Below are 27,816 nucleotides of genomic sequence, written 5' to 3'. Positions count from 1 at the left end.
ACCTTTTGCAAACCGGCATTAGGAAATCACGCCCCGAGTCCGGCCGGCCTGATTCAGGACTCGTGAATGCGGAGCGCCGCGCTCCTGGCGAAGCCGAGAGGCAGCGGCCGGAGCCGGCCCGGTCCCAGCCCCGCTCCCAGCCCCGGTGCCCGGCCCCGGGCGAGGCGCGGCGGCTGCGGGGCGGTGCCGGCGCCGGGCCGGGCAGGGGGAGGTGCGGCCCGGCCCGCCCGCACCTGCGCCCGCCCTCAGCGCTCCCCGCTCGCCCACCTGGCCGCGCTGGGCACAGCCGCCGCCGCCGCTGCAACATGTTACCCAGGGGAGCCTCGTCCATGCCGCCGCCTCCCAACCCCGCTCCCTACTTCCCGCCTCCGCGGGTCACGCTGCCCTCCGGCCTGGAGATCCTGCGCACCTTCTCGGGAGCCGTCATCTTCCTGGAGATCGTGAGTGCGAGGGGCCGGGTGGGAGCGGCCGCGGGCCTGCCCGTGTGCTCACCTGCCATTTTGTGAGCGGGGCAGGTGTGGGGCCGCGGCCGGGCCGGGGCTGGGCCGGGGCCGGGCCGGGGCTCCGCGGCCCCGCACACTGATGGGTTCGCGGTGCTGCCGGAGCTGCCGAGGGCCGCGCTCTCCCCCCGGCCCAAAAAGGCACCACGGAGAGTTATACCGGGCTGTGTCTGTGCGTGTTTCGCGTCCTCTACAGACTCCTACTAGTGTGTTCAATGTCATGTGTGTGTTAGACCTCGCTGGTGTACGCAGGGCTGAGGACCTTTGAGCTGAGGTTGGATATCACGCTCTGTAGTGCCACTGATTAGTGGGAGATAAAAACCAAAAAAAGCTTGGTATAACTCATCTGACTTTATTAATTTAATTTTTGTTTATAATCAGAGCAGAATACTGCTTGGGTCGCAGCCTGTGAGCTGTATCCCACCTCACAAGCTGTAAGATTGTACCTGAGCAAGGAACAAGTCGAAACTCGAAACACAAGTCCGGGCACTAAATCAGGCCCGGAGGCAGCAGGGACAAAAGGTTAATTCGGTTGGCCAACCAATTGTGCATCTGACAGCCAGGCTCTAGTGGACAGGTGTAGTGTCAGGAAACAGCACAGCAGTGGCTGCTGAGATTAGCAGTCTCTCTAATACAGTTCTAAATGTATTTTTAAGGAACCCTGCAAGTTTGCACATTCAAAATACTGAAAACATTCCATGTGTCTCTGTTTTTTGTTTAACAGACACTTTCTGCTATCCCTTTTGCTTCCTCACTGCCCATCACTCTCTGGTCACCAAGTAACAGACTTGCACCTGCAGTCTTGTGAAACTAAAGAAAGTTTGGTTCTACACAGCTAAAAAGGGAACCCTAGAGAACAACTTGAACAGTAGTACATAAACCCATGGGAGCTTTGAACTGAGATTAGCAATGCATCTTTACATATGTGCTGCTGCAGTGTAACGCCGGAGAGGAATCAGCTAATTTTATAGCAGGCAACTTTTGAAAGGTATCTCTTATCCAACCGTGATACAAAAGAGAGCTCTCTGAATCTGAAAATATAACCTCTGACTTCCTGGTTTGTAAATCTGTAGAATTTAAACAGGAAAGCAGTAACTTGTGCTTGGAAATAGATTTTAGTTGACACTATTCAACAGGTTGGATTCAGAAGTTCAGTCTTTCTGTAATAAACAAACATACTTGGAGTGAAGCATAATTGTCATCTATTTATCCTTTTTTATTAAGAGGCGGGATTTTCAGGAAGAAATAGTAGCGTTCCTTAGGCCAAGAGTTGATTAAGGGAAGCCTTAGAGTATGTAAATTCTCCATCAGGCCATCCCTAGCACAGCATCCCTACACTCATTTGCTGCGAGGAATCTGCTGAAATGAAAATTGGCACTGCTGAATTCTTCTTCAAGTTATGATGAGTCTGGAAAGCTCTATATTTTTCTAGTCTTTACAGCATAGTTTACAACTCACCTTATTCTGTATTGTAGTTTTTTCTTTTGCTTTAGTACTTTGTGTCCTCTTTTAGCTTAGTATTACAAATACATTGAAAAAATAAGTGTCTTTTTATGTCCTTTCTGTATCTCATCTGATTAGGACTACAAAGCAAAACAGTATGAGATTGAATCCAAAGTAGTAGAAGTACATCCTTTTTGTGCTAATTTGTGTATATATAGAGAGATGTGTGGTATGTGTGAACTGTGTTTTCACACTTTTTATATATTGCTCAAAATTACAGTGAGGGTAAAATTTTCAGCAGCAGCAGCGGCACACAAGTCACCTGGGTTTGTAAATCCCATTTTCAAGACTATTTTAAGAGCATTTAGGAATTTCAGAGTGGCTTTGTCTTTTCACCACTTAGTGCCTATCATTTCTGAGAGGAGGACTTGGTCTCTCTGAGTACTTTTGAAGTGTTTCCTCTTGGTTCCTGAGAGTCATCTGATGATATGCAAAATGTGATATCAGTTCTTAGGCAGAAAGAACTGAGTAAAAGTTATCCAGTTTATTCTCTGTGTTCCTTTCCTTACAGGTGTTTGGAACAATAGTCTGGATTTTGGTCGCCTCTACCCAGATTCCACTGCCACTGCTGCAGGGATGGGTGATGTTTGTGGCAGTGACAGCATGGTGCCTCTCCATTGTGTTCCTCTCTGTGTTCCTCTTTGGTTATGCAAATAGAATTGCTGTCAACTGGAACCAGGCGGTGAGATCTTTTCTTTATTTAAGGATTCCATTTGTTTTATAAACTGAAAATTATTTAATGAGAAGTGTTGATCCTAAGTCTTAACACTTGGCTTTCTGCTTCAGCACAGAGTTTTTCGAATAGGAATTCAAAACCAGGAAAAGAAAGAATAGGGTTACAGAGGTGGCAGAGGAAACTGTTTTATGATGGAGGCTGAAGGAGCTTTTGAAGCTATTTGAAGGAGTACACTTGTCCTCTCTGAGCACATAAAATGTATGAGCAGCAGGAAGAGGAATAACTTAACATTGCATGACAAGAAATAGGTTTAAATGACCAGGAATTATTGTACACCGGAAATCAGAAAATACTTTCTGATTATTTGAGAAGTGGTAGTAACACCTTGTGAATAATGGGATGTAGAAAGATATATCAAATATTATAAAGGAAAGGATGCATTTGTGAATATACTGTGTGATGTGGTTGTCTGAGATAGCACAGACTGGACTTCAGCACCCAGAAGGTCCCCTCCAGTTCCTAAGAAAGTCTGCTGGTGACGTTTGGGTCAATTCCTCAAAGCTAAGGTAGCAATGGTGAGCGGCTATTGGAGCTTAGGTGGTAAAAGGCATCATAACTTGCACTATGATATATCACAACATCTTATTAGGAGACTTAATGTCTTCATCTTTCTTAGAGGGAGCTTGGTGAGACTACAGATATAAGTATTCTTTGCTGAGATTTTGAAGACAGAGAATTTTGAGAATTTTGAAAACGAGCCTGAATCTTGCTGTAATTTATTGTCGTGGTGTGTGCCAGTAGTTCTCAGACTATAGCTTCCTCTTAAAAAAGGGAAGTTTTTGGTATTAGTTTTTGCCAACCACATGGATGCCTCAGGTAATTGACTGGTAATTTACATGCTCCTTTGTAACTGTTAGCTGTGTTTTACTTTGAGTTTTTAATACTCAAGTAGTTAAGCATGAGATTATGTTGCACTGTCTTATATTACTGGAAGTGAATAGTAAGAAGTGGCATAACTGTGATCAGAATTTTTAATTTTCAAAAAATATTCTTCCAAAAGGATTGCAACTTCTAAAACACTGAAGTATGTCTGCCTGTAACTGCTGATCAGCTTCACTTGGCACCTGGGCAACTTAGTTTTCCTATTGACATTTCCCTTGGTCATAGCTGGGATTGCATGCTTCAGTATGCAATTCCAGTGTGGATATTTATCTGTTCAGGTAATTTATGGATAGGCCCTTAAAAGAAAAGTTCTTTAAAGCAAATCATAAAGCTTATGAGTTTGGAGCTCTGATAAATCAAAGCACATCAGTGCTAATAGACTGGATTCTATTAGAAAACAAACTGTAGCACTTTGATAGTGAATAAACATACATACAGCATCAGCTTTCCAGCACAATACAGGCAGTAATTAGGCTAATAATCAGTTACAATCACAGAGACCTTTACAGGGATTGATGCTGCAACATCCTCACAAATTATGATGCAACAAAGCCCTTGAGCTTAACTAAAGTAAATTAATAGTGTCCTGGGTTTCATTGAAACTGTTTGCCAGTTTACAGTCATGCATCTATTTAAGAGTTGCTGGGTAAGGACAAAGCCTTAGATTGAAAATGCTATACAAATTTCAACTTATAACAATTGTGTGTGTGTTACGTATTGGCTACTTGATGCTGGCAGTTTGTTGTAAAGTTAATTTTGTCCCTTGTATATAATAATTTGCTGGAAAATTTTCTATATCAGGAAATGTATACATGATTTATATACAAACTACGTCTGTGACTTTAAAAAAAGCTGACAGAACTCAGTCAACCTCTTAAATGCAGAGGGAATAATTTTATCTCTAACTTGGCAGCTGAAACCCAGCCCCTTCCACCTGTCAACAAAAATAAGACACTTTACCACTATTTTCAGGTACCCAAATGTTTTGTAACTTGTTGACACTAAACTCTTTAGTTTGTGTCTGTGACAAGTTGGTTTTTTTTTACCTTCTGTTGCAAATAAATAATTAGTTACTGGAAATAGTAAAACTATTTTTGTTACTATAAATGCAGTCCAGGATTTAGTAATACCTTACACTGTAAGTATATCTGCTTATACTAATAGAGATATTTTAAAAAAGAAGATGGTACACATTGGAAAAGATGGACCTTATGGAGCTGCATTGCTCAGTACATCAGTGTATTAAACCAGATGGTATGACAAGTACTGCCCTTTACAGCCTGACTCACAACTCACACTCATTTACAAAATTAGATGTGAACTAAATTATCATGCTGCTCTGATAGTGTTTTGCATGCACTTTGTTTGAGGTTTCAATGATTATACAAGTGTGGGAGTTAGGCACTATGATAACAATTACTAAAACCCAAAAAAAGGTCCCTCATAAGGTCTTAGGGATTTTGGTCACAGAAACCATAACCATGTAAATGTGAAACCTTACTGATGCTACAGAGCTTCACTAAAATTGCTGCCAGGAGAAGGAAATTAGAGGGTTAGGCAGGAGAATGAAGGAGATGAAAGAGTCTCTCCTGAAAAATATCTCTCCTGTATGCAGTCATTCCTGATCTGAGTGGAATGGGGAACTGTAGTAGCAGCTTATATCATTACTAATCACAACTGACTAGGGTGTGCTTGAGGTAGCTTTAGCTACAATCAAATACAGAACAAGTAATGAATTTGAAAAGAAGATTCTTTCAATTAAAAGGAAATCTGCCATCTCTGAAGAAAATGCATTTCTCTGGACAGGGTAGTGCAGCACATTCTCCCTGCTCTGAGGCAGGCAGCAGGTGAGGATGTCTCACAGTAATTTCTAGTGCAGGCGAGTGCTGTCTGCTGGACACACACAAAATGTCCTGGCTTCTCACTCCAGGCATACTGATAGTCCATTGCACTCAAATGAAGCTAAAGTTCATCAAGAACTCATTAGTACTGGAGTTAGACTGCATATCACAGGTATCATAAAGCATACATATACTTGCATATATTTTAAATATTGTCTCTGTGGCTTTTGCAGACCTTCACAGGTATAGGCACAAAGTATATGTTGTATGGATCAAAAATTGAGTGCAGTGCAAATGTCAGCTTTTCAGACTGAATAACAAGGAGATGTTGGAAGAATACTTTAGACATTTTAAACTGTACTGGAACATGCCTTACATCTTGCTGCTGGAACACTGGGCTCTGAACTAGAGCCTGCAAAGGCACCAGACCTTTTTTATGTGTGTCAGTAATGAAACCCAGAAATGAAAGGTGTTTAAACCTTACATTCAGTTAGCATTCATCATAGAGGAGGGAATTTCCTGGAGAAGGCCAGGAGAGAAGCATATTTGAAGTAAATCCTAAAACCTGTCTGCACAAGTCTTGGACATTTTATTCCACAATATCACAAAGAACTGTCAGGTTGCTTACTATTGGGTAGAGCCAAGTCAGAGAGAGTTGTGGAAATAGCTCAATTCTTGAATCTCATTGTATTGGGACATTGGACATTTTAGTTGCGTTAAAGCTGAGTTGTTTCTGGGCATTTAGAGAAGCAAAATTTAAGCATGGAAGGAAGATCTTTGAAGCTTTGATTATAGCTGAGAAGGGTCTTATGGAATTGCAAGACTGTATTGTACTGCTTGAATTGTGATCAAGTTGGCCTGTGTATGTCTTCTCTTTTATCTGTCTGAAGGCAGATTTCTGTAAACTCCACAAACTTTAAGGTGGTCTAAAATGTCAGCATGTGTATATAAAGATGAGCAGGTGCCTCTTAATTTGAAAGAATATAAGATCTGGGGAGAGGGAGAGCCCTTTATCACTAATAATGTTAGTGAGTTGCCTATAATTTCAAGAAGCTGTGAAAACATGTCCAGGTTAAGCTGTCAGATGGATTTAACACTGCTTATCTCAAGTTAGTGTTATCAATTCTTGTTTCATGTTTCAGTGTTTTCATTTGTATTGAGATGAGAAGAATTAGATATGTATTGGAGCCCAGACTGATTCTGTTATTTCCTTTTTAGGATTTTATTTTCCATGGGGCTACTTTTGTCTTTTATTTTGGAGCATTCCTACTGCAAGCAGCAACGACATCTCTGCATTACCTTCCCCGCAAATTCAACTCCACCATACAAGAGACGATTCTGAGTGGTCGTGAATATAACATAAGCATAGCAGCCTCGGTATGTGTTCTGTGTGTTTGTACCAGGGGAGCACAAGTCTGTAGCAAGCACTTGTAGCCAGCCATTCAGCTTGGGAATTTAACAGCAAACTGGAATTGAAAGAGGAGCTGTGAGAGAAAGAATTGCCTTTGACAGCAGCAAGTAGTGTCTAACAAGAAATATGCAAAAATGTTGGTATAAGCTAATGGTTATGGATAGCTGCTTACTCTTCAGTATAGTGTAGGGTTCATACTCTTCACTGTAGTGTTTTAAATATATGATCACTACAGCTTATAATTTTTAGACAAGGTATTTTGTAAAAACAGTTTTGGTTATTAGAAGAAAAAGAACAACTGAGCCTTTATCAGAGGATCAGGTATGAAATTTACACCTGTGCTCAAAATTGCTTTTTTTATACCATTTAGATAGTCCTGACCATGCCATGGAGATAAAAAACAATGGACTAGGTCTTTGTGAATCTCCCAAATGTGCCTACTACATCAGGGTCCTGGTGTCTCTTACTGCAATTATTAGAGAGCTTTTCTTGGTAGCCTAAGTCCAGAATGCATTTTTCTCACTGTAGCTCCATCATCACTGAATCATTGTATTTGTTGATGTGGGTGTCCATAGCTGAATCAGAAAATATAGTATTTAGAAAAATAGGATTTAGTTTTTATGCTGGCTGGACTCTTCAGGGATGAGTAGAGGTGTGTCAGGCTTAACTTACAGAACTGAAACCACTGCTCTTAATTTTTTATCCAGAGACTTTCATACCAGGGAACTGTATATATTTATTAAGCTTCTAAACCCTCTGTGCTTATCTCTTGTCCTTAAAACTCTGTGCACCATAACTTTGGCACAGTAAGCACTTTGAATTCATATTAAGATAGAAACCAATGAACTGAAGGTGTAAGGTTCAAACCCTCTGCAAGAGCAGAATAGAAAGGAAAAGCCTTTAGCTTTGGCAAGGCAGGCCCTGAAGAGGTGAAGTGGGTGTGTCAGTGTCCCAATGTCAGAGTTCCTCACGTCACCCCCCTGCCTGTAACACATCTGATCCCTGGGTGACCATGTGGCACAAGGACAGCAGTGGTGTTCCAGCTGTGCCTAAGCTAAGGGAGGATCTTTATACTAAGCAAGTGTCCTAAATTCTACCCCTAAGTGTACCTCTTCAGTCCTAGTTTAGTGTGTTCAGATCCCACTGAATATATGGTCTCTGCAGTCATTTTGTCTGACAGAATACTGGGCACTCCAAGGAACCATTCCCTGCTTCCATACTAGTTTTTTTAAGGGAGAATTCAGTTGTTCAAGCCCTTCAAATCCCTGTCAAGATAGAGGAGGAGAAGATTCTTTTGTAACTTGCCTCAGTATCTTAATTAAGAATAGCTGGGAAGCAGTGAATGAGATAAATGAAGTCTTGACATTTTTTGCAGAAGTCTATATTTAGGAAGTCAAAACATACAGAAAAAGATTTTGAATCTTTGAAATATTTCATTAAAACAGTCTTGTCAGCCACATGACAAATAGAAAAAAGATTGCTAACATTCTGTCTTTTAAGTTGACATTTATATACCGTGATTAGAAATGCATATATGTTCATTTTAACAGGTGATGGTTCTATGGTGTCGCATTTATTCAAAACTTTAGTTAGTCAAATTACCACTTGTATGTAAAGAATGATTGAATTGGTTTATTTAAAGAAATAGAATTCATTGTTATCACTGGACAATATGAGAAATGTTTTCTCAGAAATTTGGTTTCTCATATCTTCTGTTGAGTGTACATTACATATTCACTTTCAATGTGGCATGACCTTCAGTTCAAATCTGTCCAGTTCAGTTCTGGAGCAGGAGCAACTTCCCTGGCATTGCTTAGGAAGTTGTTCTAATGTCTGGGTATCTGGTCAAGGAGGCCAGATGGGAATTGTTTCTGTTTTTCTGCTAGTAAAAGAGTTCTGCTCTTGAGAGGGATTTCTGCTTTGATGTTTGCTGGGGTAAGGCATTCAGTTGGAGACATCTGAGATTGATGTTTGATCAGCCTAGATAAGAGAACTGAAATACACAGTGTACGTACACATAATTGCTTTCACCATAACTTATGCAGAAGTCATGTTTCTTATTCTATTTCTAAATGTCTGCTCAAGCAAGTGAAAAGTAGTAACATGAAGTAGTAGTAAAGTAGGATTTTTACAAAGAAGTTCCTGAGAAGACTTCAGAGGATCCCAAACCTATCCTACCTTATTAAGCATTTTGATTGGGAGAGGTACCTTTTGAATCACTTGTGTTCCTGTATCACTTTAGAATATAAAAATATTGTAGAACAATGTGTGATTGATTTTTTCTTTTTTTTTTTTTTTTTTTTTTCTCTGCTCCTCCTCTAGATTTTTGCCTTTGCAACAGCTATTTGTTATGGTTGCAGCACAGCCCTGGCATTAAGGAGATGGAGGCTAAATAATAGCTGAAGAGTGGTTAATGCCCACAAGTTCCACTTCAGATCAAATTAAGTGCTACTTGTCTGTTTTACTGAAATTTAATTCTAAAAAGACTTTTTTTCTTGCTTAAAATCTGCTTTAAATGTAACTAACCCCTAATCAGGATTTCTTCAACAGAAAAAAAAAAGTTTCCATCTCTTCCCTTTCTGATAATTACTTTCACTGTGTACTCATCGTAAGGTATTAGAGAGTTTAGGGACAAAGAGACATGTCATTAGCAGAGAACAGAACTCCAGTGCTACACCAGAAGAGGAAGAAATGGAAACCAAGCCAAGATGTTAACTGCACAGGCAGCTGAAAAGCTGCCCCCTTGTTAAACCCTGGGATTAAGCGCTTCGTTACCGTGCACTCCACACAGGCAGAGCCTTGGGGCTCCTGGTAGAGCCATGGTTGTTCTGTGTGCTGCCCTTTGCATGATCAGAGCCCAAGCTGACTCTGAAATTCCAACTCAGTATATATATGTTATTAACTTTGATGTACAGAGAAAATATTTTTTAAAACCATCCAGTGAAATCTTTCTATATTCTCTTATAGCTGTGTCTGGGTAGGGTCACCTGAGCCTTAAAGCTTACTGTGTTCCATACTAGATGAAAACTGGGACTTTCAATCAGTTGTTTATTAGTTTTAGGAATTGAACTTAATCAGATCTATTTATACTACAAAACAAAACAGTGCATTTGTGTTGTGTGTGTATATACATGGTATATTTTTGTTTAACAGGAATTTTTGCACTGTTTAACTTTGTTGGAGTACAGCTTTGTTCTTGCTACTTCAAGTGCTGCATTTGTTAGGTATTATGTGAGTCAGTATCATTTGAATGGAATGTTACCAAATAGTGAATAATGTCTGACCTCAATTCTTGCAGTGTGTTATTTGTTGCATTCTAAAGCTGCAGTGTTGTAAAGGTGTTCTCATTTGGACAGATGCCTGTACAACATCTTGCTGAAAGCAGTGGGATGCAAAGCAGTCCGCCCACTGTGGAGTTTGCTTTTCACACAAATAATGTTTAATTGAGCCTCTCTTGAATATCCTGGTGTGTGATGACATGCAATATTAAATACAGAAAAGTGATTTAGCAAAACTAAACTACAGCATTGTGCTCTGCTCCCTGACACTCATGTTGTTTTGCACATGGTGAAGATTTTTGTTATTTTGCTAGTAAATAATTTTTGCTTTTGTGAATAGTGCCAAAAAGATAAGCTGGGACAATAAAGGCTCCCTGTCATTTGTAAAGCATCTTGTTCACTACATCTTGCCAGTGCACCTGATTATTCTGCAGAGACCAGCAGTGGTTGCATATGGGAAGACAGGATTTCCTTCATTCCCAGGCCTACTCACTCTATTTGAGCCAACAAGGGTGTCTGCCATGGAGGTTACTTTCTCAAACTTGTCAGGTACAAGGATCTCTTGGGGGCAGCCACCCTCAGCAGTGCCCTGCTGATCCAGGGCAGGTTCTTGTGGGTGGCACTGCAGTGAGTGGCACCCTTCTGATTATGGAACCACTTGGTCATCCTGAATTACTACAATTGGATGTTGTCATTTATCTGTTTTCTAAGATTTTGTACTCTGCCTGATTTTTTCCCCCAGTTCTGTCATTGCATTGAAAATTTTTGTGAACATTTTATCTAGAGTCATATACTTTTAAAAATATTTTGTGTTGTACAAAATACATTTACACTGGAGTATATGGATGAAAGTGTATAACAAAGACTTATGCTAAGCAGCATTAAAGATACTTAATATATTTATGGCAGTAGTCTGGTTATTAATTTTGTCTTTGGAAAGTATCAAAAAACCTACCTTGGTACTCTGACTCACCTGATGCTGGACATACAAAATCGAGGCTAATATTTCATGAGAAGGCACAGTTTCATTGGGGTGGTTTCACATACACTTAATTAGTGTCACAGCTGCTTTGCCATGTGACACTGTGTGGATATTGGTGCAAAGAGTAAAGTCAAGGTTTCACCATTACAATGTTTCAGACAGATGCTGATCTTCGGTTTGGTTTCTCCTGTGCCCTGCACACCACAGACTGTGCATGCCACAGCTGCAGTCTCTGCAGCCAGCTGAGATCATGGAGGGCAGATCTTAAATGTTTTGCATATTTAAACCTACAGGGTATGAATCCTTCACATGGAGTCAATTAAAGAGCTGTCCAAGCTTGGTTGGCATTTATATCCAACTTCCAAGTTCAAACCTGAGGTGTAAAACCCTTGATTGGTGAGTGCTATTCAAGTCTCTTAATCTACTTGTGGAAGCCCAGATAGCAGAGTGTGGTTAGTGTGGCATGGGAAATGTTTGCATAGTGAGGAAAGACTGAACTTTCCCTCTTAAGTATCAAAGACAAACAAAGGACAGAAAAGAGATAAAGGTAAAAACTACAGTAATGAAGAACAGCTTTCACAGCTAAAATGGACTGAAATAGTAGTATTTTTGTGTTAGAAAGGACAGAGTTCTGCTGTACTTTGAGAAAGATCTATGGACAGTCAAACTGGAATAAGCAGTTCTTTCAAAAAGGAAAAAAAAAGTCAGTAGTTAATTTTTTATTGCTTTATACTGGGAGCTGAAAAGTAGGTGTGACTTAGGAATGGTATGTGCATGCTGGATGTGTGCAAATACTGCAGATACTGATACGGGTGTAATATGTAATCCTTGTGATAGGTATTCCAGGGAAAATGTGCAAGCTGGTTCTAAAAAATCTTTCTTCCTTGTAAGAAAATTCCTCCAAGCCTATGACCTTCAAGGATGCAAGCTTAGACTTCATCAAAGAATGGAAGGCATGTGGCGGGGGACAGAGGGAGATTATTTATCTCAATTCATTTAAGGTGAAAGGAACAAGACCCCTGATGCCTAATAGTGTTTTCATCAAACATCTCTTTTTGATGTGAAGCTGCAGTGCAGCACTATCTAAGGTACCATGCAGGTCCCTATTCTTAGAAAATATTTCATGGTGTTTTGGATAGCACTGTGTGGTAGCTGATGGTAAATAAGGAGAAGGAGCCTCAAAGCAGACTTTGCTTCAAAGGGTGCAGAGATAAGCAAGTTATTGCAGTTACTCTCTTTCTAAAGAGAAGTGAAAGTGCACATGTTAGAAAGCTAAAATTTTGTTAGAATTTTGGCAGAAAATATGCACAGCATGTGCTTCACTGAAGTCGTGACTCTGCTGCTGCCTTGCTGAATGTCTGGAAACAATCCAAAGTGACACAGGTCCTGCAGGATTATTGATCTGCATGGGATCAGTCTGTTCAGATTCTCATGCTTTCTGTGGCTGCATATATTGGTTATAACTCCTGATGTGAGTAAAGTTGTGCTACTGGGAAGTGTTTCCTTAAAACACAGCTATAAAGCACAGTTTTTAAAAGATAGTGGCAGAACCAGTGACTACACAAACCTGTGCCCTTCATAAAAATGAAAGAAAAACCACTGGATAATCACTAGACCTGTGTTGTCTCTTTCACTTCCAAAACCAGATGACAACGCTGATTCCAACAACTTCCTCTAATTGTTGTAGATTTGCATTTACTTTATAACTTTAAAGAATTTTGACATTTATAATTTCATCATCTGAATTTCAAAAAATAAGAGAGCTTAAAACTCTAAAAACTTGTTTGTTCCATTTTTATCTAGACACTGTGAAACTGGTCATTGAACAAAAGCATCCTGATGCATGTCACGCTCCTCTGCCAGGCTGCCCAAGTTGCACAGAAAGGTGTCCCAGGTTTTGGCCAAAGATAACAGTGAACCATTAGTTCTCAGACTGAGATGCAAATAGAGCATTGCTCTTTCCAGTCTTACAAAAAGAAAAACTTGAAAGTGAGAGCATATTGTCTTTCTTTCTTAGCTGTATTTGTACAATTGGTCATGACACAGTAGTCTTTGTTGAGACATAAAGAAAACCAGAAAGAAAGAAAAAAAAAAAAAAAACAGAGGAAAAAGCAAGTCTTATGTACTAAAATTAGGAAACAGAAATGGAAAGTATTTAATTTTTTTTTTTTTACAAAGCTGAATTCAGCATGATTGTTCTCTTTTCTCCCACCTTCTTTTGCTCAATTTTGGTGTTTATCTAAACACCCCTATAACCTGACCAGCTCAGAATTTACAGTATTTATCCTCAAGGTGCTCCTGTAAAGATAAGTGCTGTTCCCATTTCTCAGGTGGAAACCTGGATGCAGAGACACTGAAGAGCAACTTGCTTGGCCTCTCTCAGGAGATCTGTGGAGCAGGAAGAGGAAACTTGGTTCTCAAGTGAGAGTTTCTTGGTGCCTTGCCCAGCAGCCTCTATTGGTGCCCACTGTGGGCTGGAAGGAAGCGCGGTGGTGTGGGTTGTGTATGACCTGACCTCACTCCTGTCTCTGTCATGGTGGTGTTACTCTGGCAATTAGTTACATGGAGTTAAAAGGTACCATGAGTGTTCGTGGTGGATTATGAGTCAAAGGGAGGTTTAAAATGCCAAATCAGCATTCCTAGATCAAATATCATAGTTTCCAGGTGTTGTAACAAATTTTGGTTATCCAATTTTAAATAGACATGGAGTTCCTCTTTGAGGTGTTGATCTACTCTCTGCATCTTAAGAGAGAATGAAGGTCCTCAGGAATCTGTAGGTTTCTGATGCTTCCTGCTATATGAGATGTTTAAGCCTTAAATTCTTGGTACTAGCAAAACACTACCTGCCTTGAGTCTGCCAGGACACAGCACCTTTGAATTCAGAAACCTGAGCTGAGTTTTGGCAGCTAACCTGTCACGTTACCTTTCAGGGGAAGACAATGATCAAACTGGGTTATGTCTAGGTGTGGTTTTAACATCTTTCTTGCCATGGGCTAATTGCAAATGTCTGTAAAGATTCTGGAGATTGTGGACACTAAATTCATACACTTATGTCCAGAGTTACTGTGCCTGGCTACAGAGGGCTCTTAAGCAAGGACTGAACCCAATGGATCCATACAGGGTTTGATTATGGTTGCAACATTACTAATAATCTTAAAAGAATTACTGCAGATATTAATCTCATCCTAACACCTTTTCCTGATTGCCTCAGCAAAGTGTGATTTCTGTGATTGGACCAGTGCTGTGACACAAGAAACATGAGAGAAAACACCTGAGAAAAGCTCTGCATGACTTGAAAAACATCATAGAATAGTTTGGCTTTGGAAAAGTTCTTAAAGGTTCTGCACTCCTCCTGCTGCAGAGCTGGGACCTCCCACAGCTGTGTTGCCCTGTGCAGAGGTGCTGGCATTTCCCAGGGATCTGATTGCCTCATTGAGCAGCTCTGCTTGCAGTGCCCACCAGTGACTGGCTTTTAACATCACTTTGTTACAAGCGGTTTGGGTTCAGTAAGCTTTACCAAACAAACTAATGAGACAAAAAGTGTTTTATTTCGATATAAAATAGAAGTGTGGAAGATTTGCTGGAAGATTTGCTAACTCATGTTTTGTCCCACACAGGGATCACCGCCTTTTTTTTTTCATTATTATTTTGAAAGTGCAAAACATACTTTAGCATAACTTAATAATGTAATTAATGATATCACAGTCATTCCCCACACTTCATGGCCTGGAAGTATTTCCAGAGTCCTGAGTCCAGAAGAAAACCCCATCTAGGTTGCATCCCTATGCCTCTGTAAGATCTAAAACAGCATCTTCCCTTTTCCCTGCCTCTTACCCATTTTTGGAAAGCAAAAAGAGAGCTGCAGCACAATCTAGATGGGCTGGGCAACTCAGAAAACTAATGTGGTGTATTGTAGTATGATTCACTCTTCAGTGGCACTCATGGGCATAGAGCATAGACATAGAGCATAGTCTTGAGGTGTTTCCACCAAAATAAAATACAAAGTTATGGCAAAAGGGGAAATGGGGAGGCCTACTGGACAGAAAAGGTGCCTAAGAGCTCAATACTTGGCTACAATTGCTTCCTGTATAAAGTCTGGCATCAAATCCAGCACTTGGCTCCTGAATATACCTGTGTTTCAAACTGTTAATACCTTGGCCTGGGATCTAAAGCCCTGGGGAACCTGTAGGGCCAGCTTAGAGCTTTGAGTTGTTGGAATAGGAGGCAAGGTGAATCATCACCAGATACTTTAACTCAAAATTCAGGAGCTGAGGAGAAAGATAGTTGTTTGCACAACCCTTTTCCAACTTGTTACCAGCTCTAGGAGCTGAGAGAAGGGCAGGAATAGTTTTCTTCTACCTTCATTCCTTGGCTGCAATCACCATGGACCTAGAATGAGCTGCAGGACTGAAAGGATGAGGATTTGCAGAGAATAATCTGAGATACACCTGACCTACCCACAGCAGTGACAGCCATTCCTGGGCCAAGCCCAAGATCCATCCCCCGACCTAAAATAAAAATCAATAAAATAAATTAATAAAAACTAAAATAGAAATAATGACATTTTTAAACAAAAAGCCTGAGTCTTAGCTGGACCAGATGTTCTTAGAAAAAGAGTTACCTCAGAGAGAAATTTAATGGTGAACAAGAAGCCAAATTGTTCTTTTAGTGATATAAATGCAACTTCTTTTGAGGTCTAGTTGCCAGTGAGAAATTTCACTAACAGAAGTAAGAGCAGAATTTCCCCTCAGCACTAAGTAGAGCTGACCTTTGAAACAAATGGAATTATGAATTCCTTGGCCTTGTGTCATTTGCTATTTCTACTAAGGATCCTGCTACTAGGGTGAATTGCTGCTGGGATCTGTTGCTGCTGCTGTTAAGGGACAAATAGCCTTTGTGGCCATGGCAGGTTTAGAAAGTGTGAAGATTTCATGATAAAAATCCAGCTCTTGTAGAATCTCATTATTTTGGAGGACCTACAGCTTGTGAATGGTTTAGGGTCAGCAATGCTGGGCAGGGTATATGAGGTACAATGTCACGTAAAGCTCCGAGGATGAAAAGCTTCTACCTTATCCTCAAGTTACAGGCTGGCTGAAAGGATAGCAGAGAAGAGATCCATGCTGCGTTTCCTGTGTCTGTTTGGCCAAGAGGAGCCCCCGCAGGGAGGGAGCCGCTGCCGGCAGATGGAGCCGCAGCGCCGGAGCCGCGCACCGCGCCCGCCGCGTCCGGGCCAACCCCGCTCCCAGGACTGCGGCCAGGGTGCTCCCTGTAACCACGGCGATCCAGCTGAAAGAACCAGGCTCGCTTTTTCATCTTTGTACTGTAAGGAGACACAGCAACAACTTAGCCTTGTACATGACTTCATACTTCTGTTGTTATGGTTGTATTACCAACTTCATATTTATCAAGAACAATCCCAGGACACAAATACAATGCAAAGTCCCTTTTTGTGATGGTAAGAAGTAGCTGCAGACACTATTCTTCACTCTTCTCCCTGCAGGACACAATTGGCTTTATTGCCTTCTATAAATAATTTGTGGTTGAAAGCCATCTAGTGCCACTAGGTTAGAGAAGTAGAATCTAGCCTTCAGGCCCTAAGGAGGTTTTGGAGGGTGTTCTTTTTCCTAGGGAGTTATAAAAGTTAAACAGGTGAACCAATATAAAATGACAACTGAACGAGCTCATACCATGGAGTCACTATCATTGCATTGTTTGGGGCTGATTCTTTTTAGACAGCCAAGTTCTGGGCAGGCCATGAAGACATCACCAAACTGAGCTGGCTCAAAGGTGGCAGATGAACTTTAATATAGATAAATCTGGGGCAATGCATCTAGGAAAAAATGATCCACATTAGACCTGGAACTGAGAGTTATTAGGAAAAAGACCTCTGAGCCATTACTGATGGTTCTCTGAAATCATAAGCTCAGTATGCAATGGCAAATGAGCTCCAATAAAATGTTGGAACTCATAAGAAAGTTGTTAGGAACAGGACAGAGGGTGTAATGTTACTGCTACATAAAAACCAAACAAAACTCCAAAAAGCCCTGTGGTGCATTCTTATAAAGGGCAGTAAAAATAGGTGAGGTGCTGAAGCTGCTGCCTTGAGACTGAAAACTCTGGGACTCCACTCAGGAGTGAAGGAGACAATGGTGTGAGGTAATGATGATTTATGAAATTATGAACATGTTGGTTAAAACAAACATGTAACTGTTATTTACATGGACCTTGTATGGAATCTAGGGGACACCTGAGGCAACTACCAAAAGATTGGTTTAAAAGAAATAAAAGAAAGTATTTGCTGACACAGTGAGTGGTGAACCTCTGGAGCTTGCCAACACAGGAGCTTGTGGAGGCAGACAGTGTTAGCATGTTCAGAAAGGGATTAGACAAATAAATGTGCCTTTATGCTAAAAGGATAAGGCAGGAGCATACCCTCTATTATGCCTAATACAGTTATGAATGCTGCTTATTAGGGAAACGGACATAACTAGCCTCACATGGTCTTCCTAAACAGCATTTCTTTTTGCCACCACTGGAAACAGAGCAGTGGGTGAGGAGCTCATTATGTGCTCAACAGGCTGTCTCTGATATGCAGCCTGGGACTTCTTCCCCTTGGCAGGGATCCCCTGTGAGATCCAGCCTTCCATGCACACTCAGTCCTGGCTCCATCACCAAAAGGCAGAGTTCATTGGCCAGCTGATCGTTGAAAATCAAGGCAGGTAAATTATGATTTCTTGGAAAAAGTGGAACTTGTATATCCTAGCATACACAGAGCTGCTTGATTTGGTACAAATGAATAACAGTTCAAACAGTGTTGGCTCCTGGTCCTTCACAAGGCAATGGGAGAATAACAGGTAAAATCAGGTCATGCTCTTATACACAGTTTTGGGAGGTACAATAAAGATGCCCAAGTCAGCAGAGGAGGTTCTACCTACCCTTCAGTATTGCTCCTCAGACTCCAAAAACATTTTTCAGCAGTGACAAGCTGAAAGCTAATTGTCAAAACTAATTATGTGTATGAAGTAACTGAAAAAAGATTAATGAAATTTCCATGTTATCTCCTAGATACTTCTTGCCCTCTTTTTTCCTCCCCAGTTCATTACCTGTTCTTCTGTGCTTCTATGAGGGCTGGGCTGTCTTTACAGGCATGCTCATGCATGCAAACGCACACACACTCTCACTTCCTCATCCCACTTGGTTCAGCCATCCCCTCTCCTCCCTCTCTTTTGTTTTCTTTTAACACATTTTTAGTTTCTGTGTAGTGTTTTGGGTCCCATATGCCTTGCTGATGTTCCATCCCCACCTCTTCTCACAGTCCTTGTGCCATGTTTTAATCTCCGCTGTTGTCAGGCTTTAACAGACTCATCACTTGTGTTAGGACACAGGACAGGGATTTCATGCTCCAAAAGACTTGAGCAGGGCTGTGGGACTCAGGTAATCAGGGAGTTGCACTCTGGTGCTGGACATGCCACAGCTCTGTGTGTTGAGTGAGGGGTCTCAGAGGTGGCCAGGTACCTGCCTTTCCCTGTGAACATGCAGCTGCTTGCCAATATGGATACAGGGTTATTTTTTCACTATAGGCAAAGCAGTTTTTCCCAGATACTCTTTTTTGAAAGGATTGAATGACTTTTGATGAAACCTTCCTCAAACAGTTCAGCAGAAAATAAGCAACCAGCATGGAGAATTGGTTTAAAACCTGGGAAATCATAAGCAATTGAAAAAGCCTATCAAAGGAAAGTGTTATGTTTCTTTAAGGATAAGCAATGCTTCCTACTCTGGCCTTAGCATCTTCAAAGCCTTCACACTTACAAGTTCCCTTGACACTGAGGAAACATTGTCTTTTTTCGACAGAATTCCAGCTGTATGATTATCACTGGAAGATGCTTGTATTGTTGTGACCAAATTTTTTCAATTACAATCTAAATGCCATTTTTCTGAAGTGAGACTGAGGTTTGCTTTTCAGACAGAGGGAAGTATTTGCCACTCTAAAGTGCCCCTTTTCCCTGAGCATATGTGCCACTTTCCAGGAGGTCTGAAGCTGAGGAGCTCTCCTCCTGCTGCTGTGGAGCAGCTGTCTTGGCTTGTTCAGCTGTGCCAGCTCACATCAGCTGGGCATCCAACGTGGTCTTTAATAAGGTTCCTTTTGAACTTTTTTCCTGCTTTGTTTTTCTTTACCTGGAAATCACCAGGATGGTGAGGAAAACTGACAATGGCTCTCTGAGAGAGGTATGAGCATATAGGGCCAAGTGGAGAGGACAAACTTTAGTGTTTCAGAGGTTCACAATAACATGCTTCCCTCAGAAAGTATTCTTTATTCAAATATCCCTTAAAGGGTAGCAAGTAACCACAGGATGCCATATATCTGTGGGTTATGACTCTCAGCAGAGAGGCTGCACAAATTCCTGGACTGTCTTTAACAGGAGGTGAGGCAGACCTGGAAAGGTTTCCATTTTCCAGGCTGCTGGCTTTAGCAATAATGTCATGTAAGTCCAAAGGGAGACAAGTGACCTTCTACCTCATGCTATTGTGCTGGTAACACACATAAACAAAGCCTGTAGCTAGAGGGGGAAGAATTTCACCAAAAACAAGATCTAAGAAGAAGTCCTTTCCTTTGCACCTTTTCACATAACCCTCCTGTGATGAAAGCTTTCCTAAGTGACTGCTCTTTTTATTGTCCATTCACCTAAGGGGTTTAAACTCACCTCTCCCACTGTCAAAAGAGATCCTTAAACACCACTTCTCATCAAATATACACAAACATGCTGGGTTTGTATCATAGTGAATAAAGGGGTGTTGTGTTCACATGGTGGCAGCCATCAGTAAACTTCAGATGAAAATCATTTTCCCACCACATCCTTGTCATCCATTACCAAGGGGCTATACAATATCCCTGACAGGCTGCAGGTTAAAATCTTAACAGCTGTAGAAGATGGTCAAATCCTTGGACTCTTATGTCATTACTAGTACCCATAGCCATTATCAGCCTGGATGGATTTTCCACCCTTCTGACAGCCCAGTGCGCTGACATCTGTCCCCAAGGTAGGCTCAGGTGAGCCTGCTTCCAATGGCATTTCTGGACATGCCTACCCTGGCTGCTGCTGCCAGCCCAAGGATGCTGCTGCAGGTCCCATCCTGGGCTGCTGGCCCCATGCAGGGTCCCTGTCCTGAAGGGGGCTGGCAGCTCTCTCCAGACATGGGCAGGGTGTACTGAGCAGCACATCCAACAGAAAGGGGGAAAAAAAGGATTTAAAGTATTTCCTATCTTTAACATTTGAAAAATCTAGACTGTTCCAGTGTACCAGTGTGCCCCTTGTGGCTCATTCTACAGCTCAGTCCAGCACTCCTCTTTGATGTTCTGCCCACAGCATAATAAACTTCACCAAAGAATAGAAAAACAGCTCTCTCTGTGAAAGCCACAAGCAAATGAGCTGGAAATGTGAACTGAAGCTTCAACATGTTTTTTTACAGGAACAGATTCTTTTATATTCAGTGGCCTAAAACAATATGGTAGAATTCAGCCAAAGAGAATGATGGTCAACATTGCTAGAATTTGCCTGGGTAAAAAATGTTGTATTTACAGCAGTTTTGGTAAATTACTAAATTTGCTACGTGCAGAAATGGGAAAAGGACTTTAGAGATAAGTGTCTTAGTTTTTTCTCCTCTTCAGACTTCTGGTTTCATCTTGTTCAGTATCAAAGAAAGCAAGCAAAAATATGAAAAATATGACTTCAGGAAAATAATAAGTAGTGGGAAGAGCAGAACTGAGGTCTGAGAATTTTAACTGGAAAATAATAATTTCTTTAAGATCAAATTCCTAGCGCTCCATAAGTTTAAAAGGGAAATATTCTGTCTAATTTATCCTGACCAGTGGGAGATTTTTTCCTCTCACTGTATTCATTTCTGTTTGTGTCATTCCTGGAAAGGGACCTCTTCTTTAGATATCTTCTAATTTTGTGGTAGGGATTGTGGATTTTGGTGAAAAGCCAAAGTCTAAAGACTTTCAACACTGAAAGTTTCTAAGAAAGAAATTATGTCAGATAGATTCTCTTACCTCATATGATGCTTGGCCAGAGATTTTCTCTGCTTTTTTCTAGGATGCTGGAAGAAAGCTGTGCTGCCAGTTGGTGAGCAGACTGTCGTTCAGCTTTCAAGCAGTCCTTTACAACTTTTATCCACAGAGGAAAAGATAAGAAAATGTATTTGACAAGAAGATGTAGTGAATCAGTAGTTAATCAGCTGTAGCAACATACCACATGAGTTCATTTTTAAAACCATGTATAGGATATGAAAGGCTAAAAATCCCATTGCTTCTTAAGTCATGAAGGGCCAACTCCACAGAGGCCAAAATTATGACCACTCTTGTCATACATAAATACAGATGGTCAGTGCCTAAACTGGAATCTCTTAACTGGATTCAGAATGAGAAGACAAGTGAAGAGTCCCAATGCATGGCCAGGAGACACTGTGGTGTCCACAGCTAATTGTCACTTCCTTTTAAAGGTACCATGTGACAAGATACACTGGAAAGGTGTGGAAGAACCCATCAAATGTCTAAAAGGTGAGGAAGCACCCATCAAATGTCTAAAAGGCAGTACCTGCTACCTGTGCTTCCCTTTCTGTTCCTAATTTGGGCAGTCCTGTGCAGTATTTCACTTTAATCTCAAGGGGAGCTCACACAGCAGAGGGTGCTGCAATGACCACAGTGCTTGACCCTCATCACCCCTGCCTGCAGGCAAGGACTCTGCACAGATTGCTCTGTACAGGGCACTGCTCCCCTCACCCACACCCAGCAGTGATGCTGAGGTGAAGCTCAGTAGGAAATAACCTATTTTGCTCTTCCTTTTGGCATCTGATCTGGCTTTTGAATTTCCTGTGGTTTTGTGCTACACTGGAAGACCTGGAGCAGAGACCAGTGCTAAATAAGGTGAATTATTCCCTCAAGCTGTTGCAGAACTCACTGTCAGAGAATTACATCACCACGTGGGACCATCTGTGGGTGTGCCTGCAGACAGCCATTACTGGGAACAATTCTTCCAAGGCAAACAAGACCACAACTCAGGAGCTGACTGCAGTGAGTTGGAAGATTTGCTGTGAGAAGTTCTTCACTATGAGGCAAGGCACAAACTATTTATTCACCTTACTGCATTAGTAAAGACTCGCTGTTCTCTACACTGACCTCACACATGCCTTTTGCTCTGTTGTCTCACTAGGAGTCAGACCATGAAATCCCAAAGGACTATCTTGGGGGATGTCTGCAGGTTCCCTTACAGCTGCAGGTCCTCATGGGGATGAGAAGAAGGTCTCTTCATAAAATGCTGTGCTCTACCCCCTGAAACCTCATGGCTCTTTTGCAGAGCCCAGCAGCAATCCTGTTGTGATTTTTATTTGAGCAAAATTCACATTGTACAGTCAGCCTTTAGACATTTCAGGGGAAAATTTTCATTATTTGGGACAGAAATGAGGCATAAAATCATTAATACATCCTGGCTTTTCCAAAGCATCTCCTCATCTGGCTTAATCAGAAGACATGAGAAGAAAAGAGGATTAAAAAAATATATTTCCAAAGGGAGTTTCTTAACTTTTTTCCTGCTCTAAGGCTTAGCACTTATGTGCTGCTTTTGGCTGGGGTAGAGTTCATTTTCCTCACAGTGGCTGCTATGGGGCTGTGTTTAGGGGTGCAGAACACTGGGTTGATAATGCAGGGATGGTTTTGTTGTTGCTGAGCAGGGTTTACACAGAGCCAGGGCCTTTTGTGCTCCTCCCTCCACCAGAGGGGACCCTGGGGGTGCACCAGGAGCTGGGAGGGGACACAGCCAGGACAGCTGATCCCAGCTGACCCAAGGGCTGTTCCACAATTTATGGCATTATGCCTAGCACATAAAGCTGGGCGAGAAGGAGGAAGGGGGGATTTTCAGGGTGATGCCATTTGTCTTCTCCAGTCACTGTTATGGGATGGAGCCCTGCTTCCCTGGGGATGGCTGAGCACTTGCCTGCCCATGGGAAGGGGTGAGTGAATTCCTTCTTTTGCTTTGCTTGTCCAAGGTTTTTGCTCTCCCTATTATATTTTACTTATGTCAACCCACAAATGTTCTGGCTTTTACTCTTCCAATCTCTTCCAATGCTGCACCAGTCCTGCTGGTGGGGGTGAGTGAGCAGCTGCCTGGGGCTTGGCTGCTGCCTGGGGTTAAACCACAACATTTGCTACAATGGAAACCCATTCAAAACCACATTGCTGTGCAATACCAAAAAGACATTTTTGATTATGAATTTGCCTCTGGGATGCTTCAAGGCACTGAGTGTCCCAGAATGAAAAGCAGAACTGGGATGCCAGTGGAAAAGGCTCCAGCAGTGGTGTCTCAGGAAGGCTACAGGCACGCCTATTGAGTGCTCTTCCCATGGAGTGACAAGTACAGGTTGGCTTGGCCAGCAGGTATGAAATTTCACCACAGAAATGTATACAGGCATAAACTGCAAGCCTCTGGCAAGTAATTTTTGTACAATTTCTTTGCCAAGTGCTCATGCTGGGGCTTACACCAACAGCTCTGCACACAAGTCAGAACAAAGGCAACTCCCAGTTCCAGTGTTATTCCATCCCCATTTGGCTTTTTCTAGAATCACTTTGTATTTCATGGCTCCTTAGCTTGGCTGACAGGACTTAGGACTCACAGAGGCCATATGCTCCCACACCAGAGCAGCTTCACACAAACTGAGCCCGTTCTGCAGAGGAGCACTGACTCTCCCAGTGCATCATCACAGCACACGTGGGTGTCCCAGTCCTGGCTGAGTCTGACCTGGAACTGGAACAGGGTCCAGATTTGCTGTTTGGTCAAGAGCAGTATTCTAGAGGGATGGTGAGAAAGGTGCCAGATGTGTTGAACATGGATAATATGGCAGAGAAGCCACACCAAGTGGCTTCTGAGACAAGTGACCGCAGGACACAGTGTCCAATAGCCTCAGATGAAGTGCTTGGCATTTGCTAGTGCCTTTATTGGATCCTATGAAGAAAATCATCCAGGAAAATAGGTTAATTACAAGAGGCTATAATTTGCAGTTTATATTTCTGTAAGGTTGCATCCTATTCATGTTCCTAAGCAGTTTACACTTTTTTTTGAGATCTGAGTGCTTAGCCAATATTTGAACACACCAAGGGTCATTTCCCTTAGAATAAGAAACAATTAATAAGGTTTAGGTATGCACTCAGGAAAAAAAAATGTATTTATTTGCAATAGGGTTTTTTAAAAAACTTCCTTTCACTAAACTCACAACTGAAATAAAGAACAGCAGCAAACTATCCCCCATCAAAATTTGCCCTCCAGCAAGCTCTGGGCTCAAAAGCCTTCACCTCCTCCTCCTCTTCCCGCTACTTTCAGTGTCCCAGTGACTGTCCCAGAGGCTGCCTGTCTCCAATACGCCAATTATATTTCTACTACCCTGAAAATGCACCACAGTGAGTTCCTCTCTGCAGAGTCCAGGGGCTGTTGGATGCACCTTTGGGTGTAGATGGTAATGGAAATCACCCACCCCTAAGTGCTGCTGTGTCCCTTAGGGTGCTTTGCAACTCACCTTATTTTCTACTTCTTTTCAACTTCAAATACTCATTTGAGTATTTTTCAAGGGGTGGCTCTCAAAGGGTATTTCTCTTAGTTTTTCCAAATCTATACCATTGAGGGATTTCCCTCCCTTTTTCTGGTCAAGTTGTATCACTTATGATAATATTTCTTTCTCCTGAATTTTGGTCAGATGATTTTTTTCAGATATAGGCATTTAATCTCTTGCAGTTACTGCAACACTCAAAAGCTTTGTTAGATTCCAATGAAGAAGTGAAATTTACCAAAGGAAACCACTCAATGACCTTCTCTATATTGCTGACATGCAGTGAGTTAGGGTAACAGAAATGTTTAATCCATTTCTTTAATCATATAGAGCCTGATCCAAGACACTACAGTCTTTCCATGGGCCTGGAACTTTCCATGACTTTCATAGGCCTGGAGAACATACACAGTGAATGTAGTGTATCTCCACCACATCAATAACTCATAGAATGTTCTCCTAACCTTTAAAGAGGATATGGTACTTTCTGTGTGTGTATATATACACACACACACACACACACATATATAAAAAGGAGCATGATTTTATTGCCCTGGCTAGGCATAAAAGCAATCATTAGGAACCCTTACCTTGTACCTTGTGCCTACTCTAATACCAAAGTCTAAAGCAAAATCCAAATCTGGAGGAATGACAGGAAGCCATTATTAGTTTTTCTATGAAAATGGTATTTTTATTAAAAGCAGAAGGTGAGCTGAAGGCACCAATCCTCTTTAAAATAGCTTGGGGTTTAGCATCAATAATGGAAATATACATACTGTGGCTGGAATATGTCTAACACCTCTCCCATCTTTTCTGACTGTCCATAAATAAGTAGTTTAAGGCCAATGAATATAATAAAAGAATGATCTTAATATTTTGCTCTCATATTGTTTCCATTTCACAGGAAGTTCAAGTTTCCTTCAGTAAATGGTTTCTACTTTTCCAAGCACACTTGCATTCTAGTAAAATCTATTGTATATGCATTAAGGCTTATTTTATTCACTAGGGAAGAACAGGAACACCACAGAAAAATCAAGACTATGATATTTTTATGGTTACTTTTCTTTAAAATAGTTAGCAACTCCTTTTCCCCTGCCATTTTGAGTAGGATGTATGAATAGTGTGTACCTATACCTATGCATGTGTAGGTATAAAACTGGTTTTGGTTTCTTTGGAGATAATGCTAATTTCCTAAACAATAGCCTGACACAAGTTTAGATTATCTGAAATGCAAGTCTAAAATCAGAAGTTATGACAAACCTTCACAACCACAGAGTTTCCTACTGTTTCCAAGGAGTTCTGGAAGGGGCAGCAACTCCCTGTGCAAGGATCAGGCCCTTGGATTGGAACCTCTCAACTGCTCCAGGCAGGGAGACTTTACCAGCTGGTGTCCTTAACAGGAGAAGTTTGGCACATATTCCTGCCCTTTGATAGTCAAAACCTGGAGTCTCAAGAACTGAAAAATATCGTGAGAAAAATAGGTCATGTCAACTGCTTCTAATGGATCTGGTTTCCTACATGTAAAGAAAAACATGTTTTTCATGAAACCACATAGCAATTTTCCTGATAACATTTTTTTTAATTGAACACCTCCTTACAAGGAATACAAACCTCTGTTCATTGTACATACAGTATGTCCTGCTAAAATACTGAAGGAGATAAAACTCCAAGTATTCCTGCAGGAGTTAACACTAACAAATTGAACCACTGGAATCTACCACATTCATTTTTTTTTATAATGTCTCCAGCATCTATAATGAGTCCTTTATTACTAATTTATGTCAAACACTTGCTGGCTTTGTGATGCCAGCTCTAGGAAAATCTTCCACTTGCTCTTACCTTTTCTTTCCACTAGTCTAAAGGAAGGTTTGCTAACAGTCCTTCCTTGCCTACGTTTATATTCATTCTGTACGTATCCCAAATATTTAACACTTTATCCTGGGTGCTGGGTAAGCACCAGGTACACAAGCTCCACACTGTAAGCCAGATGCTTGATGAGGCTGGAAGAGGAAATAAGTTGTGGTGGAGCCATTGACAGCTGTCACTAGGGTCCTGCCCTAGAGGGAGGATCTGCTGAATGGTCAGAGCTGGCTAAAAGCCACTGGGAGAGCTGCCTATAAAAAAGTGCTTAAATTCAAGTATTGCACAGATTCCCTGACAATTAACTTGCAGAGGAGACAGGAAAATGGAAGTAGTTATGTGAAGGGCTTTAAAAATGCAGCAGGTGTAACGCTCATTTTATATCTAAAGCTAAATCTATATAAATCCTCAAGTCTGCAGAAGCCTAGTGCCAACATCTTAAACAAGCAAATTTCCAGTAACAACCATCTGCTTTTAGCCAGGATGTTTGGGAGACTGGAGAGTCAAATCAGCCTTCACATCACCTGAAAGCTCTCCCACTTCTGTTCCCAAGCAGGGAGATGATCTTGCCTGCACAATGCACATCACTTCATGGAAAACAAACCATGGATGCAGGTAAAGCAAGCCATGCTTGGCTTGCACCCCCTAAACCTGGGGAAGATGAGATTTTGGGGCCAAAGGAGGAGTATTTTGGCATTCATTTACATGAATTTTCTTTAAAATTCCTCCCATTTCTTGTGACGTGGTGTAGGCCAAGAATAAGAAAGAAATAAATGTGCTCCTTGGGAGCATTTCAGTAATACCTAGCGATAAGTTGTCTCTGGCAGAGATTATTTCAGCAGGATCCAGAGAGGATTTAAAATCCAAACAGAGACAGGAAAGCAGCCCAGCACTCCATTTGAATTGGTGGTAGAATGAAATCAAGTGACACAGCAGCACATGAGAACTCTCAACAAATATGGTATTTTAACAGGGGATTATATCATGACTGCTCCTTTTGAGAGTCTGCAGGGACATAAAGGAGCATAAATTACACAGACACTGGCCTGCACTGTGTCTCCAGATTCTAGCAGTACCCAATGAATGAGAGAGCAGGGGAGGCACAACCAGTCCTCTCAGCTCCTGCTTTGATGATAAAAGGTCTGTGACAGCAGGTATGGTCTCAATCCTGTTTCCAGGGTTTGGGCCATGAAGGAAGGTCAGCACAACAGCTGAATATGCTTGCTATGTAAC

At 41.5% G+C, this 27,816-nt stretch overlaps 1 protein-coding gene across 6 annotated transcripts; it reads left to right on the top strand.

Moving 5' to 3' along the window:
• On the top strand, positions 1-27,816 carry MAL2 (mal, T cell differentiation protein 2). 6 transcript variants are annotated; one of them, XR_012583379.1, is made up of 7 exons: positions 1-440; positions 2,515-2,685; positions 6,681-6,839; positions 11,427-11,529; positions 13,464-16,455; positions 21,634-21,691; positions 22,076-25,601. XR_012583379.1 is itself a non-coding variant. In XM_074555991.1 (4 exons), the coding sequence occupies exons 1-4, from the start codon at positions 306-308 to the stop codon at positions 11,454-11,456; spliced, it is 495 nt and encodes a 164-aa protein (XP_074412092.1). In that variant the 5' UTR covers positions 1-305; the 3' UTR covers positions 11,457-11,705. The 6 variants fall into 6 exon arrangements, 2 of the variants coding, with proteins under 2 accessions (XP_074412092.1, XP_005479606.1); XR_012583378.1 differs by having other exon boundaries at positions 13,464-13,708; positions 16,214-27,816; XR_012583377.1 differs by having other exon boundaries at positions 13,464-21,691; positions 22,076-27,816.

This window comes from Zonotrichia albicollis, chromosome 1 (assembly GCF_047830755.1).
Source record: "Zonotrichia albicollis isolate bZonAlb1 chromosome 1, bZonAlb1.hap1, whole genome shotgun sequence".
In the NCBI taxonomy this organism is placed as follows: Eukaryota; Metazoa; Chordata; class Aves; order Passeriformes; family Passerellidae; genus Zonotrichia; species Zonotrichia albicollis.
The sequence above is the reverse complement of the archived record's forward strand: the minus strand, read 5'-3'. Positions and strand labels throughout refer to the sequence as shown.

Coding starts and splice junctions, on each gene's coding strand:
- MAL2 (XM_005479549.4), top strand. CDS start 306: ATGTTACCCAGGGGAGCCTCGTCCATGCCGCCGCCTCCCAACCCCGCT. Junction 441..2,514: donor CCGTCATCTTCCTGGAGATC/GTGAGTGCGAGG, acceptor CTTTCCTTACAG/GTGTTTGGAACAATAGTCTG. Junction 2,686..6,680: donor CTGTCAACTGGAACCAGGCG/GTGAGATCTTTT, acceptor TTTCCTTTTTAG/GATTTTATTTTCCATGGGGC.